At 41.9% G+C, this 18,892-nt stretch overlaps 1 protein-coding gene across 1 annotated transcript in view; it reads right to left on the bottom strand.

Moving 5' to 3' along the window:
* Positions 1–4,638: 4,638 nt before the first annotated feature.
* LOC124552601 (protein AAR2 homolog) overlaps positions 4,639–18,892 on the bottom strand; it is a 108,008-nt gene continuing 93,754 nt past the window's right edge. Inside the window, exons 6-7 of the mRNA XM_047126927.1 lie at positions 9,309–9,483; positions 4,639–5,046 (exon numbers count right to left, since the gene is read on the bottom strand). Of these exons, the coding sequence (XP_046982883.1) occupies positions 4,813–5,046; positions 9,309–9,483 (409 nt within the window). The 3' untranslated portion in view covers positions 4,639–4,812. The remainder of the gene's footprint in view (positions 5,047–9,308; positions 9,484–18,892) is intronic.

Genomic DNA, 18,892 nt, shown 5'->3' with positions numbered 1-18,892 from the left:
TGCATGTGTTTTGATTAAAGAAACCCAACCTAAATTTTCACTACAAAGAACCAGAATTTGTCTTGTACAAGTTTCTTGTGTACATGACTGTACCACTAATCATGGATATACTCAGTGACTGTTTACACACTGCTTCCCACTGGATTCAAGGCACAAAATTAGGTTTGGTGTATGTGGTTTGTTGTTTTTTTTTGGGGGGGGGGGGGGCAGATATATTAAAAAAACTCTTCCTTTTTACATCCCCCCCCCCCCCCTCCTGTAGTGCTACGATGTTAAAAAAACTGATAAAAATTCACTTGAAGCCTTCCTGAGATACAACCTACACTACTTCCAAATTAACTATGTATGTGTAGGCCAAATGTAGCTTGAATTAAAAATAACAGTATCAGCAGCAATTGAGAGATTGATAACAAATAAATCAAAAAACGATGGAGCTTGTCCGTGGTACACGTAACGGGTCCGAACAATGTTGCAGAAACAACAACAGAAGAGGTGCCAAATTTGAACCGACACAAAATCTCCAAGACGGGTGATCTTTTACATAAGCTCAAAATTTAATGCAGACTTCAATTCGAGATGCTTATAATAGTTTCCAAAATGAAACTGTTTCGAAACCTGGCAGAAAATCCAGAGAGATTCTGGTCGTATGTGAAGTTTGCTAGCAGCAAGACACAATCAATGCCTTCTCTGCATGGTAGCAATGGAGAGACTATCAATGACAGTGCTGCCAAAGCAGAGTTACTAAACACAGCCTTCCAAAATTCCTCCTCCAAAGACAAAGTAAATATTCCCAAATTTGAATAAAGAACAGCTGCCTACATGGTAATGTAGAAGTAGATATCCTTGGAGTGGTGGAGCAACTTCAATCACAACAAAAGTAAGTCTTCTGGTCCAAACTGTATACCAATTAAGTTCCTTTCAGATTATGCTGATGGATTAGCTCCATACTCAATAATAATATACAACTGTTCACTCAATGAAAGATCCATACCCAAAGACTAGAAAGCTCCAAAGGTCACACCAAGATTCAAGAAAGGCAGTAGAAGTAATCCACTAAATTACAGGCCCACCTTGAAGAGAACGGTCTATTGAACACAGTCAACACAGATTTATAATACATTGCTCTTGTAAAACACAACTAGCTCTTTACTCGCTTGAAGACAAGGGATTTCAAATTGATTCCATTTCTAGATTTTCAAAAACGTTTGACACTGTATCACACAATCGGCTTGTAGTGCAATTGTGTGCTTATGCAACACCATCTCTATTATGTGAGTGGATTCACAATTTCCTATCAGAGGGGTCACAGTTCGAAGTGAGGAAAGTCATTGAGTAAAACGGAAGTGATTTCTGGTGTTCCCCAAGGCAGTATTATAGGCCCTTTGCTGTTCCTTATTTACATAAACGATTTGGAAGACAATCTAAGCAGCTGTCTTAGGTTGTATGCAGATGATATCGCCATTTATCGACTAATAAAGCCATCAGAAGATTAAAAAAAAAAAAATTGCAAAATAATTAAGAAAAGATATCTGCATGGTGCAAAAATTGGAAATTGAACCTGAATAAAATGAAAAGTGTGTGGTCACCCACACAAGTGTAAAAGGACTCCGTTAATCTTCGGTTACACGATAAATCAGTCAAATTCGAAGGCCATAAATTCAACTAAACACCTAAGAATTACAATTATGAACAAATTAAATTGGAAGGACACACAGGAAATGTTGAGGGGAAGGCTAACCATAGACTGCGTTTTATTGACAGGACGCTTAGAAAAGGTAACCTATTCACCAAAGAGAAAGTTTACATTATGCTTGTCCGTCGTCTTTTGCAATCTGCTGCGCAGTATGGGATCCTTACCAGATAGGATTGATGGAGTACATCCAGAAAGTTCAAAGAAGGGCAGCATGTTTTGTATTATTGTGAAATAGGGGAGAGAGAGAGAGTGTCGCTGAAATTATACAGGATTTGGGATGGACATCGTTAAAACAGGTGTTTTTCGCTGTGGCAGAATCTTCTCACAAAATATCTATCACCAATTTTCTCCTCCGATTGCGAAAATATTTTGCTGACACCAACCTACATATGGAGAAATAAACATCACAAAAAAATAAGGGAAGTAAGAGCTTGCTTGGAAAGATATAGGTGTTCATTTTTCTGAACGCTGTACAAGATTGGAATAACAGAGAATTATTGTGAAGCTGATTCGATGAACCCCCTGCCAGGCACTTAACTGTGATTTGCGTAGTATTCGTGTAGATGTAGATGCAGACTTCACTGAATATATATGACTACATACACAATAGTAGTAACTTTGCAACAAATATCTCACATTATAGTTTCAATTCAGTTATTACTATTTACGTATGTTTTGTTCAATAGATTCAAAAAATTATTCTGCAGAAGAGAAATTTGTTAACGTCAAGTACAGTACAGATTTGTGTGTCTGAAAGTATTTGTATGGGGTGCAGTCACGTACGGAAGTGAAACACGAAGAAAAATAGAATGTGGTTCTACAGAAGAATGCTGAATATTATATGGGTAGATCACAAAACCTAATGAGGAGGTACTGAATGGAGAAACGAAGTTTATGGCACTACCTGACTAGAAGAAAGGATTTGGCAAAACAGTAGCCAGTGCGAAGTGTCAGTTACCGACAGTGACAGCCGACAATCGGCCCGTCACACACGCAAAGTGATTAAGCAGTATTCCAGTGTTATTTGGTCAGTCAGGCAAATAATAGTAATCTATTTTTATTATTTTATTTCCCAGCAGTTCTAATGACTTGAATGCACCTCCTTCACTCATATATCTGAGCACGAGTACTGAACAATGGAAAGTCCATGTAGCAATACCGACAATGTAGGGAGAGACAACTGCAACTTACCGTAAAGAAGACACATTAAACTGCACAAAGGCACAATTAAAAGACACTTTAGGCCACAACCTTCATCAGCAAAATAGAAACAGAGAAACACACACACACACACACACACATTCATACACACAAGCAAGCAAACCTCACACATACATGAGTGCCAACTGACAACTCAGGCCAGGCTGTAACTGTCAGTTGGAATGGCAGAAGCAATCTGCACGAGTGTGTGTGTGTGTGTTTGTGTGTGTGTGTGTGTGTGGGGGGGGGGGGGGGGGGGGGGGAACACTGTCTGGGGGACTGTGCGGGTGGCTAGAATGCCACAGGTCAAGAGATTGTAGGGCAGGGATTTGGGGAAAAATGAGAGGAGCAGAGAAGGATGGGTGAGTGGGTGCAAACAAAGAGGCTCGAGGGTGATACGACATAGGGGGTGGAAACTGTTGGGGGAAGGGTATGGGGACAGTATGTTACCATAGGTTGATGCCAGAGCAGACAATGTGTTGTAAATATAACTCCTATCTGTGCAGTTCAGAAAAGCTGACGGTGGAAGGAAGGAGCCAGATAGCTCGGATAGTGAAGCAGCCACTGAAGTCGAATGTGTCGTGCCACAGGGTGGTCTGCAGTTTGGCGGTGGCCATTCGTACTGGTGGACAGCTGGCTGTGCAGTGGTTGCAGCAGAACTGGTAATTGACACGGGTGCTTTTAATTGTCACCTTTACAGTACGCAGCAATCAGTCTTTTCCTCAATTGTTCACATTCCTTCATGGATTTTCCATAGTTTGCTTTTCTTCCATCCTATAACCCTGTGATGTTTCCCTAGTCTGGTTCTGGTTTACTGATGGAATCTTCATGATCTGGACTCAGGGCCAAGACACCCTACCTTCATTCCTTCACAACTTCAACACTTTCCTTCACATCCACTTAACCTGTTCCTCCTCAACCCAGCATGCTACCCTTCTAAACAATGACCTCCTCCATCTCTATGATGGCTCCATCCGCACCTCTATCCACATCCATTTCGACAGCTGTATCCCTTTTACACCAAAAAGTCCATTCCGTATAGTCTGGCCACCCGGGGACAGTTTATTTGCAGGCATTAACCCCCACCCTGGAATGGAACAACTGAACCAAGTCTTTTGTCAGGGCTTCGATTACCTACCATCATGCCCTGAAGTGAAGGACATCCTATCCCAGATCCTTCCCACCCTCCTACAGTGGTGTTCCTTTGCCCACGCAACCTTCACATCATCCTAGTCCATCCCTATGGCTCTCCCAATCCCAACCCCATACCACAAGGATCATGTCCCAGTGGAAGACCCAGGTGCAGGACCTCTCCAACCCACACACCCAGCACTACCTATTCCAGTCCTATTGCAGGACTATCCTGCTCCCATCAGGGGCTGAGCACCTGTGAAAGCAGGCATGTCATTAACCAGCTCTGCTGCAACCACTGCACAACCTTTTACAGCGGTACAACTACCAACTAGCTGTCCACCAGGGTGAACGGCCACCGCCAAACTGTGGCCGAGAGCAAAGAAGACCACCTTGTGGGACATCGTGCAGCTGAGAATAACATTTTAACTGCATTTCTCCTGTTAAAGGACGAAAAGATGCCCTGATAACTGGAACTCACGGGATGTACCCTCTGCTATGCACTTCACAGTGTTTTACAGAGTGTACAAGTAGATGAAAACACAGATGTTACTTTCAGAAGAAACTCCGTAACTAAGTGTGCAGATGCTTGAGAATAAAAGAGAAACTACTTATTTGATTAGAGAAAGGTTTATACAAGTCTTTTTTTACAAGTGATACTTATCATCTTACACACGAGAAATGAAGTGATTCAATGGTGACAGCTAATGTAGAATTGGAAAAGTCGGTTGCCACTGCCGAGCTAGCAGAGGGCTCTCGCCACCGGAGCACCTGTCGCAGTTCACCGCTCACAGCTCCACCACCACCGGCGCCTCGTCATCCTCCTCCAACTCGAGCTCCGAGAAGTCCCAGCCGAGGCGGCCGGTGAGAGCGCGCGCCAAGCGCTCGCCGCGCGCCTTGAGCCGCGAGTCCGCCTCGCAGCAGGTGTCCTGCAGGTTGCGGAAGAGCTCTCGTAGTGACACGTACACGAAGTTCTTGTTGGCTACGATGTCTGCCAGGAACTCCTCGGGGATCTCCGTCACCTGAATCCGATCGGAAGCCACAATATTTATCTAATTTTATCCGTGCAATACGAAGTGGAGAACGACAGCTTTCAGTCACAGGTTTTATTTAAGACAAATACAAAAGGTGCGTGGGTAAAAATGTTAATTTTTATTTACTGCAGAAATAATTTCTGTATGTCAATTGTTCAGTTACAAAAATGTATCTTGGGAACTGTAGGCTCTGGAAGGTGGTGGTTTATGTCGATTTATAGTACACATCCTGCTGCATAGGTCGGCTACACTGGTCGCTTCCCATTTGTGGTACACAGCGCAGTATTCAGCGAAAGCCTACCTGCTTGACCTGGAACAAACTGAGTAATGGGAAAAGTGTTTTACCACAAGATGGCAAGCCTGGCCTTCCTGCTAGGGGATGGCCAGGGTGGGGAATACCGAGAAAGCCGAAGTAGCAGCAGAGGCATACGTGAGGCAGCGACAGCTCACGTACCAGGAGTGTGATTCCTGTGTCGCTAGTAGGCTTACCCAGATGGGTACGTAACAGCCCCCCCACACATACTGGCGACTTAGAGGGGTGCGTGCTACTTTCAGAACTTTCGTCAACTACGATATACCGTTTGAAACAATTGGCACGGATTGCTGTCTTGCTGGAGGCAATGGAAAATACTGCGTTAAAGAGAGACAATGTGCTTCCACAGGTCAGGCGGAAACCCTTCTCAGGTATCCAAAATGGAGTGGCAAAATTGTTGGCAGAATGAAATTGACTCCTTATACCAAAAGTTTGTCCACCATAACTGATGATTTTTTTTAAATTCAAAATTTAAGCAGAGGTAGGGATCAAACCAAGGACATAGGACTTTTGGATGGCAGTAAGAGACACTACTGCCAAACCAGTGAGCAAGCTAAAGGGCACAATGTTTGAGAAAGAGGGCGGAAATATTACTGACTTCATAAATGACTAGTGTGAATGTATATGAGGTCCAATACCTCTATTTACTACCTGCATTAGAAAATGAGATTTCTGTGTCTTATAATGAATTAAAACCACTTTTATATTTAAAATACAGTCTACTAATTAAACTGGCTATCATCCTCAGGGCCTTTATTTCTAATGGTAAGCAATATCTGTACAGTTTGTAGCAAAGCAAGCTGGGACTCATTTCCCCCATTTTGTTTTGTGTTTACCTCCTTAAATGTTTCTTTATCATTAGTGTTGTGAGATGTGTGTGTTAATATAAAGCTGTCATTCCGTAATTCTGAGTATAAGAAGAGGACCAACTTTGCTAAATTACATAAATCCGAATAATTTCCTAATTAATTTGAACCGTTACAATCTGCATAAATCCTTAAACTATCCATCTAGCTAATTTTCAAAACATGGTAGGAACATCAACACTTAATTAGTTTGCAGGTAATTAACATTTTTATGTACGGTATAGTTTATATAGCTATTTTTGCATTTTTCGTCATCAAGAAGGTTTATTTCAGTCGAAACTCTTATTGTAACATAAGGTCCAGACTAAAACCAATTTTCCTACAGTATTCAATTAATTTGAGGTGTAAAATTCTAACTGTAAATTATCAAAATTATGCTCTTAACAACGTGTAATTTTAGCAGCCATTTCTGCAAATGTAAAAACTGGGCCTGATGTCATTTTTGAAGCCAACCTGTTCCAAGATTGAAGTGTGGAACCTGTGTCGTTCAAAATAATAATACTAATAATAATAAAATAATAATAATGTAACAGTGCAATGATGTGTTGTGATGAATAAGAATACAGACAGTGAAGTAGGACAATGACTGCTGGCCAATTACGATATAAATGTGACTCGTGTATAGTTCATCAGCATGAGACTGCTGTACAATTATTAGTATGTGGATACCTGGTAAACGGGACTTAATTACATAATTAAGACACAGACTTGCCATAACTATAAACAATATATGATTAAAAATTCAATTTGCAATCATATTTATTGGAGTAAACTTAAACCTTCTTCCTCCAGTGAGGGAGGTCTGGAATTTATGGAAGTAAAACCTGTGAAACCAAAGGTGTGGGTGTTGACCACGTTAATGGATGTAGATAGTGCTGTACCCACCCATATTTACAACCAATTTTTCACTGTGATCAATGCTACTGAGGAACTACAAGCTGAAATATGACTAGGTATGTCACAAGTTTTAAAATGCCTTTATTAACGTGAGTCTTACATGACAGCAACTTTTAAGACTTCAGTCAATAAAAAGCTTTTTACAACTATGGCAAATTTATCATGAAGATGGTCCAGAACAGTTGTGGATGTCCCACAGATAAAAATTTATGTCCTTTGTTCTTGGCTCACACCATTGAACACAATTTTACAATAAGGTCAAACTTCTCTCATGTGATCTTCCACAGGACCAGACGGTTTGGAACTGTTGTCAGCCACTGCCACACAAGTATGGTATATATGAAATAGACTACCCATCCAGCAATATAGAAAATGATGTAAAGACACACTACGTAACTGCAGCTGAAGATATCTAAATATTCACAATACTGTTTAGAACTACAGTGCTGTCTTAAACGAAAATGGTGTGACTGACTACAAAGTTTTACAAAATTTTCTACTCATTTGAAAGGGTAATTCCACTGAAGAATATTTTTACTATAATGCAAAAATTATGAAAGTAAATTATAGTATAAATTTATCTTTGCGGAAGTTGCACAACACAGCAACCGTTTGCAGCCTCTGGCAAACCCTGTGAACACGTTTTTCATACGAACATTTTAATTAGGTGGTGGTGTTTTGGTGCTCTGTGTATGTTTGTATACATCAGTAACATAAGTACTGAACAGTGTTCAGTGTTCACCTGTACGTTCAGATAGTTCTATCTGCACCAAGTTACAATTTTTATCGTCTCCCGCCGATCGACAGTAAGTTATTCGACATTATCGAGACACGCAAAATAATGCAAGAAAGGTCAGATACCGTCACAAAATCCTAAAGCATTTATCTACAGTAATAGTAATAGTAAGGCACCATACTGATTTGATTAGTACACAGTCACTGGAACAGGAAGATGTTGAACAATTTGTTTCAATGTCCACAAATTTGCAGACCTCGAAGAAAATAGCACCACATCTTCTGATCCACTGCGGGACTCAGCGAAGAGCAGAGCATCCGGGTTCGAGTCCCAGTCCAGAACAAGTTTTCCACTGCTTTATTCCGAGGCCCACAAGGCAGCCGAAGCCCTGTTTCTCGTAATATAAATAGCACCGAGCAAGATTTGAAGACAAAGTTAGAGGAAACCACATGAGAAGAGGACATTGATGCCATCAAGACATATGCCATGTCATATGCTGATCTGTCTAAATGAAACCACAGTTGTTACTGTCAGAATTGTAAGCTCCCCGGGTGCTTCAGTTTGAGTTCCAGAAGAGAAGCTTTACTGAGACAGCAAGGTAATAATGAACTAATCATTATACCATAGGCTCAAGTTGTTTGAGTGTACTCCTTATTATACGGCTATGAAAGTTTACAATAAAACTGGAAAGGGATATACTGAATAAAGAATGAAAACTATTCGACAGCTAAATGTTGTTATGGATCGGACGAATTTATCACTGACAAGCATACGTAATAAAAAATGCAGGGATTCACGAACTGCAAATATACATACTGTAATAGGTATGTGCAGATATTTTTATACGTAGCATATGTACACATATCAGTGCGATGGCTGTTTATTCTGTCTGTTGAACAGTCTTCCCACAAATACGTCCCAAACTTTACGACTTGATGTTTTCTGCACAACTACGCTGGCCACACCTGTCAGTATAGACTACCATTTTTTGTCCACGTGCCTACACTTCAACATCTGACTTGCTGCACAGGGGAAAATAACCATAAATGACTTGCTCTTGCCATATGTACTTGGATGTTCTAACCAACCTAAAAACATACTATACCTACTTGCTGTAGTTATTAGCAAATACTGAAATAATGTTGTTCAGTACATCGTCCTCAGACACACTTATCACACCCTGCACGTATCAATACAAGTCAAAGGGTATAAGCTGATTTTGACACTACTGTATCAGCAACATAAATTTGCTACCGTGTATTATATAAATTACTACAGTAGACAGTAATACACGTATTAATGACAAGTCGGTACAGCCTCAATCTCTGGATTGTAAGTGACTGTCATTTACAATTACAAAATTGACTGGAATTGTACGAAGTGGTGCAACGGACCTGAAGACACAAATGTACAGTACAAGTTATTCGAGATCACTGACCTGCGTTTCCAGGACAGATATGAAATCGACGAAGAACTGCGGCTTCGAGCCGAGCGCGTCCACACAGCCGCACAGCAGCCGAACCAGCCGCTTCCAGTGCTCGAAGGCGTCCAGCGAGTGCCCGACGAGGAAGAGCACGAAGCAGAATTGTAGCTCGCCCAGCAGCTCGTCCGGGCTGCAACACCAGACAGGTGTGAGGCACGCGTCGTCACAATGGCAGCCGTTATCTGACCGTTCGGGACAGACTATCAAACGACCAGCTCGATCTCCACCACTGACGTAGTCGAGGCAGTGAAACGGTGCCTACGTACCAGTCGGGCGTACGGAAGTGCACAGCCAGACGGGTTGAAGTGGATACGAGACTAAATGGCAAAAAGGAGCTACCGCGTTTAAATGTGTCCGTGACCACGACGTGAACGAAGTTTCTAAATTTCTCCGCCTGTCGACGCAAACTGCACGAAGTACCTAGAAAGAATAGTGTACCGTACTGCATACATCGTACAAATAAACGTGATGTAAACATTACACAACATATTCTTCAGTTTCTGCCGGCATCTCGTTCGCCATCTTTTCACACGGAGCAGAAGCCGAGCTGTCTAGAGTATAATTAAGTACAGTAATGAAGATAAATTTCACACTATCGACCTGGTGACAGTACAGGGCAACGAGAGCTTTACTGCCGCATTTGACGTGGACACCACCGACCTGCAGTGATGTGAGCAGTTGCAGTTAAGATGTAAAAACAGTTGAGTACAGAAACAATTTAACTTCAGACGTATTTTAATTTTTAAACAGACTGAAATAATATATGGAAAAACTCCAGCAATACGCTTCTTAGAGGAGCAGACAGAAAACATAACGTGCTCTTCTTCTTAGTTAACACAGTAATTGAAAACAAGAGTGATGATACATCCTAACTTGAACACAGGGTAGTTTTTCTGAATAAGCTACATCTGACGTAAACGCGTTATGCAGGGATTTGATTATATAGTAAAACAGTGAAGCCACAGAGAGTATTACTTACAGTCAGTTGTCTAATGCTCTCTGAAGTCCTTCCATTTGAATCCAATGAATACGTTTCACTACTGGATATGCCATCAGCTATGGGGCAAACAGCAAAATAATCCACAAAGCCACCCAAGCACCACATCTTTTCTTCTTCTTCTTCTTCTTCTTCTTCTTCTTCTTCTTCTATGATGTGCTGCTCTGCATCTGGCCAGTGTCCAGCAGTGGAGTGTGAGAGCTTTGTGCTTCATTCGCAGTACCTCTGGTGGCTTCAATGCCTACACCTACATCTATACTCTGTAAACCACCGTGAACTGCACATCAGAGGGTATGTCCCATTCTACCAGTTATTAAGGTTTCTTCTCGTTCCATTCACGCACGGAGCAGAAGAAGTATGACTGACTGCCTCTGCGCATGCTGTAATTACTCTTAACATAACCTCACAATCCCCATGCGAGTGGCACGTAGGTGGTCATATCACAGCCCTCGAGTCGTCATTTAAAGCTGGTCCTCGAAAAATTGTCAGTAGACTCTCTCGGGACAGTTTACGTCTATCTTCGAGAGTCTGCCAGTGCAGTTCCAGTGCAGTTTCTTCGGCATCACTGTTACAATCTCCCACAGATCAAACACACCTGTGACCATTTCGTTGCCTTCTCCGTATACGTTCAATATCCTCTGTCGGTCCTATTCGGTACGGGTCCCACACACTTGAGCAATATTCTAGAACCAGTCACACAAGTGATTTGTAAGCACTATTCTTTGTAGACTGATTGCGCGTCCCCAGTATTCTACCAATAAACCGAAGTCTACCACCTGCTTTACCCACACCTGAGCCTATGTGATCATTCCACTTCACATTCCTACAAAGTGCTGCACCCAGGTACTTCTACGAGTTGGCCGATTCCAACTGTGACCCGTTGATATTATAGTCACAGGATCCTACGTTTTTTTTGTTTTGCGAAGTGGACACTTTTACATTTCTGAATATTTGAAGCACGTTTCCAATCTTTGCAACACTTTGAAATCTTGTCAGGATATGACTGAATATTTATGTACCTTCTTTCAGACAGTACTTCATTATAGATGACTGCATCGTCTGCAAAAAGTCTGAGGGTATTATTAATATTGTATGCAAGGTCATTATTATACAACACGAACAGCAACGGTCCCAACACACTTCCCTGAGGCACACAGGCAGTTACTTCTACATCTGACGATGACTCTGCATCCGAGATAACGTGGTGCACCCTCCCTACCAAAAAGTCCTCGGTCCAGTCACAAATTTCACACGAGACCACCAGATGATACAATTTACAGGTATGTTTGATGCTGGCATTCCCATACACAGTGCAACTGCTCCTAATTAATGTTCTATATATGGTCAACAGAACATTAGTGTTCACATCCCACCAAACAATGGTTAAAAATCTGCTGATGTTCATGACTGGGAAACAAGTATTTATAAGAATCCAACTGAGTCTGGAATTAAACTACATTCCCAGACGCATGTCATCTTGTGAACATTTGGAAGAATAATTTCTTTGAAATCACTACAATAAATTATGTATAACCAGGGAGTTAGGATGGCTTCTTGGGGTAAGCCTACATTATTTACGAGGCATGTTTTTTAAGTAAGTACCATTTTGAAATTAAAGACGTGCCAAGATATCTCAATAATTCTATTTTTACATGAAAGCCTGTACCTTAATCTACTTTTCTACATAATTTCTGTCAATACTGAGGCACTTGTCACAACGTTGTACCAGTTTTTGAATACCCTCCTCATAGAAGTGTGCCGCCTGAGTTATTAACCACTGCATCACCACTGTTTTGACTTCGTCATCGTCTTCAAGACCCCGACCGCCCAGGTGTTTCTTCAGAAGCAGGAGCAGATGGTAGTTACTGGGCGCAAGATCGGGGCTGTACGCAGGATGATCTAGAGTTTCCCACCGAAAAGATGTGATGAGATCTTTGATCTGATTCACCACATGCGGACGGGCATTGTCTTGCAGCAAAACGATGCCCTCGCTCAACTTGCCACGTCTTTTGCTCTGAATTGAATAGCGCAGATTGTGCAATGTCTTACAGTAAGCTGCTGCATTGATTGTCTCGTTACGAGGCAGAAATTCCACAAGCAATGCTCCTTTTCTGTCCCAAAAAACTGTGCACACGATTTTACCGGCAGAAATTGTTTGCTTAAACTTCACTTTTCTGGGTGAATCTGAATGCCGCCATTTCAAGGACTGTTGCTTTGATTCTGGTGTGACGTAGGCCACCCGTGTTTCATCGCCCGTAACAACATGGCTTAAGAAATCGTCACCGTTGTCGTGGTACTGCTCGAGGAAAGTCAATGCACAGTCTAAACGTTTGGTTTTGTGCACATCCGTCAACATTTTCGGTACCCAACGCGCGCACAATTTTCAGTACTTCAAATGCTCGGTCACAATGCCATACAAAACACTACGAGTAACATTAGGAAAGTTATCCTGCAAGGGGGAAATCATAAAGTGTCTGTTTTCTCCCACCTTATTGTCCACTTCATGCACCAAACTTTCATTAACGACCAAACGATGCCCATTCCGTTGTTCATCGTGCACATTTGTGCGGCCATCTTTAAATGCTCTCACCCACTTTCTTACCATTCCATCACTCATAATGTTTTCTCCGTAAACTGTGCAATCTCACGATGAATATCGACCGCTTTTAGGCGTTTACCACTAAGAAATTTTATAACAGCCCGTACTTCACATTCGGTGGGACTCACGATTATCGGAGGCATCTTAAACACTCAGTACACAAAGTAAACAAAGATGAATCGAACTGTAATGGTGCGTAGACAACAGATGTAGATACCCTGTGCGCATGCGCAAAACACTGATTGCCGTGCTGCGGCCACGGTGTGGCAAAACAGTACTTACTTAAAAAACCAAGCCTCGTAGATAGTGCTAACCTTCATTTAGCTACAACTCTGGAACGTTCACAGTTTCACTAAAAAGGTTAGAGATGTGGCCTGATATATCTACGAGTGACATAAGCACAAAGTAGGCTTCCCTTGTCATTCACGCCACATTCTGTTTTCCGAGAGAGATCTCTCTTTCAGTAGGTATCCTTCATTTTCCATGGGCTGTTTGAACACAGGTTGTATACACAGACAAGGAGAAAAAATCCTAAATTTTTCCCAGTTAAAAATACACATTCTTCCGGGTGAAAATACTTTTTCCACGTTAACTGACAGTATACATTTCCTTGGAACTGTAAAACTTATCAATCCTTTGAACGGTTACAGTTTTATACAACAGCACAGAATTCCCCGGCCCTTTAGAAAATGAAACTAAAAATACGAAATAAAAATAATATAAAAAAGAAATGTTTTAGAAAGATCTTTGATGTGCTGCAACATGTACGCTGCATATTTTTGTATTACGAAAGTATAAATTACTTTCCTTAGCATTGAAATAGAGATTGCGATGCGCTTTTGTAACCCAGTCATAGCTCATTTACGTGATCTCTGTGTCAAAACTTATCCTCCGGTTAATTTCACTAACCCTGCCACAGTCAACCGTTTAGTTATCCCGTGTTTGTTCCGCAGTTCGGCGTTATTACGTGTTCGTACAACGCGTTTTCCGTGCTTCACCCAGAATACAACTCAGGTGGCTGCTACCAGGGACTGCACAACTAACTAGTGTACAGTGTTGCTAGTGTAACTGTCTGGCCAAGAATTCTCTCACCGAGAACATAATACATAATCTTTCTTACCTGTTATTTGTTTATTTTCACTCTGGTAGTCTGAATCTAAGGATTTTGCTGGTAATCATAACAACGCTGATCACTCGCAAACCCAGTCAACCACATAAACAAACAGCGATTGGCATTCAACCGTTTGGCTTTATTCTGCTCAGTTTGTATAGCCCCGTCCGTTTCCGTCTGCAGGAAAGTTTATTTGTGGATGCGACGGGGATTCGTCTGGCAGTCACGTGACATACACAATGCACGCATCCAAAAATCAACATATGATTCACTCAGATATAAACTTGGAATTAGTTCAAAAACCAGCAGAGATGTGTTTCAAAATCGTACGAATAATTGATAGACCAACGTGCGCTGGATACTAGGTGTTTTCTGAGACAAGGTTTTTTTCCTCAAGAATATGAATTTGGCACTCCCCGCCTCCCCACCTGAAATTGCTGCCCTTGGCAGATACCCCAGTTTGTCCCTAGTGAATCTGGCAGCTTGCGCAACACCAGTAAAATTTTTCCGGCTAGCATCTTGCTGCTACAGATTATACAGCTAACAGCCACAGTTCTGTAGCCATAAGCAGGAGAAAGTACTACACATGCGCAACTCAACTGCGCGTACACATAAGCCCGCTCACAACTGCTCAAACGAATCTTGTGTGAATAGCTGTGAAGTCACACTCATCGGAGGCAATTTGTTGTTATTAAGCATTGCGTAGTCTTCCTAAAGCCTTTGGCACATTTTGCTGTCGGCAGACGCTTGTATGAGCACTGTTTTTTGTTGTTGCATATGGCGCATTTCCTTTGCAACTTAAGTTTTATTTTGTTTCCTCTTGTTCATGTTTTATTGCTCCAGTATTATTCTGCAGTAGTGAGATACAGTAATATCCTTTGTTAGAGTATTGTTTCTTACTAGTCAAAATTACAAAAATTTAACTGAAAACTAAAACAAAAAAATTCCAGGAATTCAAAAAAAAAAAAAAAATAAAATAAAAAAAATAAGGCTCTGAGCACTATGGAACTTAACATCTGAGGTTATCAGTCCCCTAGAACTTAGAACTACTTAAACCTAACTAACCTAAGGACATCACACACATCCATGCCCGAGGCAGGATTCGAACCTGCGACCATAGCAGGAATTCTAAAAAATTCCTGAGTTTTCTGCAGGATGAAAAAAAAATCCCAGGATCTCTCAGTCGTCCCAGGTTGTATACCACCTAGAATAATACATCCTTCTCATACTTATCTCTAGGTCCAATACTATTTTAATGGGGAAAAGTCCATTGCAGATGATCATTTATAAGAGGAAAGTAGCAGTGTCGGAGAGCCATCACTCACAATGATTCCCCTAATGGGACGACGTTAGTGTGGATCACTGACTTGGCGCCAAGAACTGTGATGACAGTTGAAATCCCCACAGATAAGAAAGGGGGGATGGAGTTCAGTAAACAGTTGATGTCAGGAATCGTTACTGGTTGTAGTCTATGGTGATTTATAAATATGGACATAATAGAGAAGTGCTACTTGTTTCTATTTCTGCAGCTGCCACTTGAAAAGCCAAGTCACTGAAGTTTATATGAGTTTCATTGCCTATGATGGTGTCCTTAATTAACAGTCCTGCTTCTGCTTTAGTATTTGGTCTATCTGACTTTACTAAATTGAATCCTTTGAAACGAACTGGCATTTGTGGCTTATGGGGGAATGACAGTGTGACATACACCGAAGAATTATTCCCTAAAATATTATCGGAAACTCCAAAAAGTAACGATTCTGTGAGTATTTGAAGCCAAGCATACACAATATGAAACACTATTGCAACAAGTTGTTATCGATGTCATCACCCCTATTTATACAGATTTGAGTAAACCTTATTTACATGGGTGTTGTTTAGGCGGTTTTACCCAAAATGTGAATGCGAGTTTCAATAGCATCACCTGGAGATATGCTCCTAAAATAACATTCAGATGAAGTGAAATGGTGAACACTGCTTCAAATTTGGCCATATGTCTATTCAGTGTAGGCCACACTGCATTAATGCACGTGGCAAATGCCCTTCAAATCAAAATTGGCAATGAAATGCATTGTTTATGTAAACACAGAGATGGCACTAGCAATGTGCTCAGCAATGATAAGCACTTTGAGGTAGAAAATGAGCACTTATCAGGTCAAAGTAGCAGAAAGCGGCCATCCACTAGCCGGGGCGATAGTTATTATGGACTTGGCATCGATGGTTTCAAGCTTTGTCCCTCAAATAAATACTTGTCAAACTTTAAACGTGTTTCCTCAAAACCATGTTTTTCAGCACGGTTGTTGTCACCCACGCTACAATTTTCATTTGATTTTAGTGATTTTTGTTCTTCCTTTAAGAAAATTGAATTCTCTTCGGTTCATCATATTCGATTTTTTTTATGTCGATATTTAGTATTTTTGTCAGCCAAACAGAGGGGTCCAAAAATGGCCATTTTTTTCAAATATCTATAATTTTGCAGTTTTTTATATTTTTTTAAAATCCCTACGATGAACTAAAATTACATCTGTAAGGATCCGGGTGATATGTTAATTTCATGTTTCAGATAACCACAACCTGAGTTACAGCAACAAACATCGATCTATCTCCTTTCAGAGCTGCCTCGGGAAAATCCCAATCAGACAGTGAAGATATTAATATTTTTCTATAAAAATATCAATAAAACTTGAATGTATGCTTTATTCATTGCAGTGACCCTCATTTGTCTACTACATTCCAGTATAGAGAAAAACAATAATGAATTTGAGTGATATTTTCATCCGTCATCCTGTCGTTCCCCCTCAAACCATATTTCACAGAGCTTAATGGCTACATTGTTATTCAGTTCCTTTTCAGAGTTTCCTTGTTCGAGACAGCTGATCCCGCATTCCATCGTAGTATATTAAGGGCCATCTTGAAATGAAAAGATGCTTTGTCTGTTTCTGGTCCATATTTTACATCCTGTACAAAATTGAGGAAACCATATTTTAGATGCCTGCATGCTCTATATTATTGTTATTAGAAGAGGTCAACTGTGTTATCAAATTTAATGTTCCAGACATAGCCTTTCAATCAGTGCTGTGTTCTTGCCCCATCCCACCTTTTTCAGGAAGTTGACCACACACGTCCGATTACTAGGAAATAGCAGTTCGGAAACTGACGGGTTAGGCATCGGCACAGGTTTTGAAGGTTTTATTCTATTAGGATGAATAATTATCACAAATCTGTGCTGCTGAAATTTCCTGCCACTGTAGCGTACGATCTGTGATTTACATATTCCTCAGTTTCCTCGAATGAAACGTTGAGGACGGCTTTAGTCTGTTTAACCTCCTGCTGTTTCAGATACAATGGACTACACGTGTCTCTCAACGTGTGATCTTTGCATTGCACAAACCAAGTATTTTGGCTCGCATACAGAGTTGCTTCGTGGTTACTTCCACACGTATTACGACGAACTTCTAATCGGCACTGAAGGCTCAGATGACAAAATCGTAGGCAACAGAAGCACTCTTTGACAACTGGAATGTAAGGCTTAACTGTACACCACATACAGTATACTGAAACATTATCTGGTAAGAACTGCTACACAAATGTGAGAAGGCACTTTTATCGAGGAACTTTGCTTCACGTGCACAAGTTATTTATACATTTGACCATCCTACATATGTGTGTAGCAGGTACTGTAGATTAAATTGCATCACTCAAAATGCCATACCCTTGCCCGGTTCAGGTTCATTAACGATATCTTCACGATCTGGATTCAGGGCTAAGACACCCTGTCCTCATTCCTTCAAAACCCGAGACCTTATCTCCCAACCGCTTCACCCGGTCCTCCTCGACCCGGTGTGCCACCTAACCGGACATCGACCGCCTCCTCTCCGACGACTCCGTCCGTACCTCTGTCCACGTTAAACCCACCGACCACCGACACTACTTGCATTTTGACAACTGTAAACCCCTCCACATAAAAAAAATCCCTCCCGTACAGCCCGGCCACTCCGGGACAGCATATCTCGAGTGGACAGAACTCCCTCACTCAGTACGCTAAGGATCTCACTGAGACCTTCACAGGCACTAACTCCCAGACACGGGCCACAAACAGACTTCCGTGCCATTTCCTCTCACGTCACCAATCCTCCACCATTCCCCAGAACCGGCTGCACAAAAGAGTGCCCCCGTCACCCAATATCATCCCAGACTGGAAAAACTGAACTGCGTCCACCATCAGGGCTCCGATTACCTATCATCGTGCCCTGAAATTAGGTACATCCTACTCGAGATCCGTCCCACCCCTCCTACTAAAGTGGTGTTCCGTTACTCACACAGCCTCCACAACATCCTAGTCCACCCCCGAGCCACTCTCCATACGAACCACTGTGGAAGACCCTGGTGCGAGACAAGCCCGGACCACCCTCTCAGCACTACCTATTCCTGCCCTGTGACAGGCCCATCCTATCAGAAGGTGGGCCACCCGTGAGAGCAGCCACGTCATATACTGACACTGTCGCAATCACTGTACAGCTTTTTATATCGGTACGAGCAGCAACCGGGCGCCCACCGGGACGAACGGCCAAACTGTGGCAGAGAGCGATTTAGACCACCCCGTGGCACGACGTGCTGCTGAACGTAATGTGCTCGGTTTCAATGGCTCCTTCACCACCCGAGCCACCTGGGACCTTCTCTCCGTCACCCGCTTTTCCGAACTGCGCAGACGGGAGTTATTCTTACAACACATTCTCTGCTCCCAAATTTATCCCGGACTTAACCTACAGCAACCTACTGTCCCCACACCCTCCATCCAACAGTTTCCAACCCCTCTGACCTATCACCTCCCAGCC

Source organism: Schistocerca americana, chromosome 10 (assembly GCF_021461395.2).
Source record: "Schistocerca americana isolate TAMUIC-IGC-003095 chromosome 10, iqSchAmer2.1, whole genome shotgun sequence".
Lineage (NCBI taxonomy): Eukaryota > Metazoa > Arthropoda > Insecta > Orthoptera > Acrididae > Schistocerca > Schistocerca americana.
Note: the sequence above shows the minus strand (reverse complement) of the source record. Positions and strands in the feature narration are given on the sequence as shown.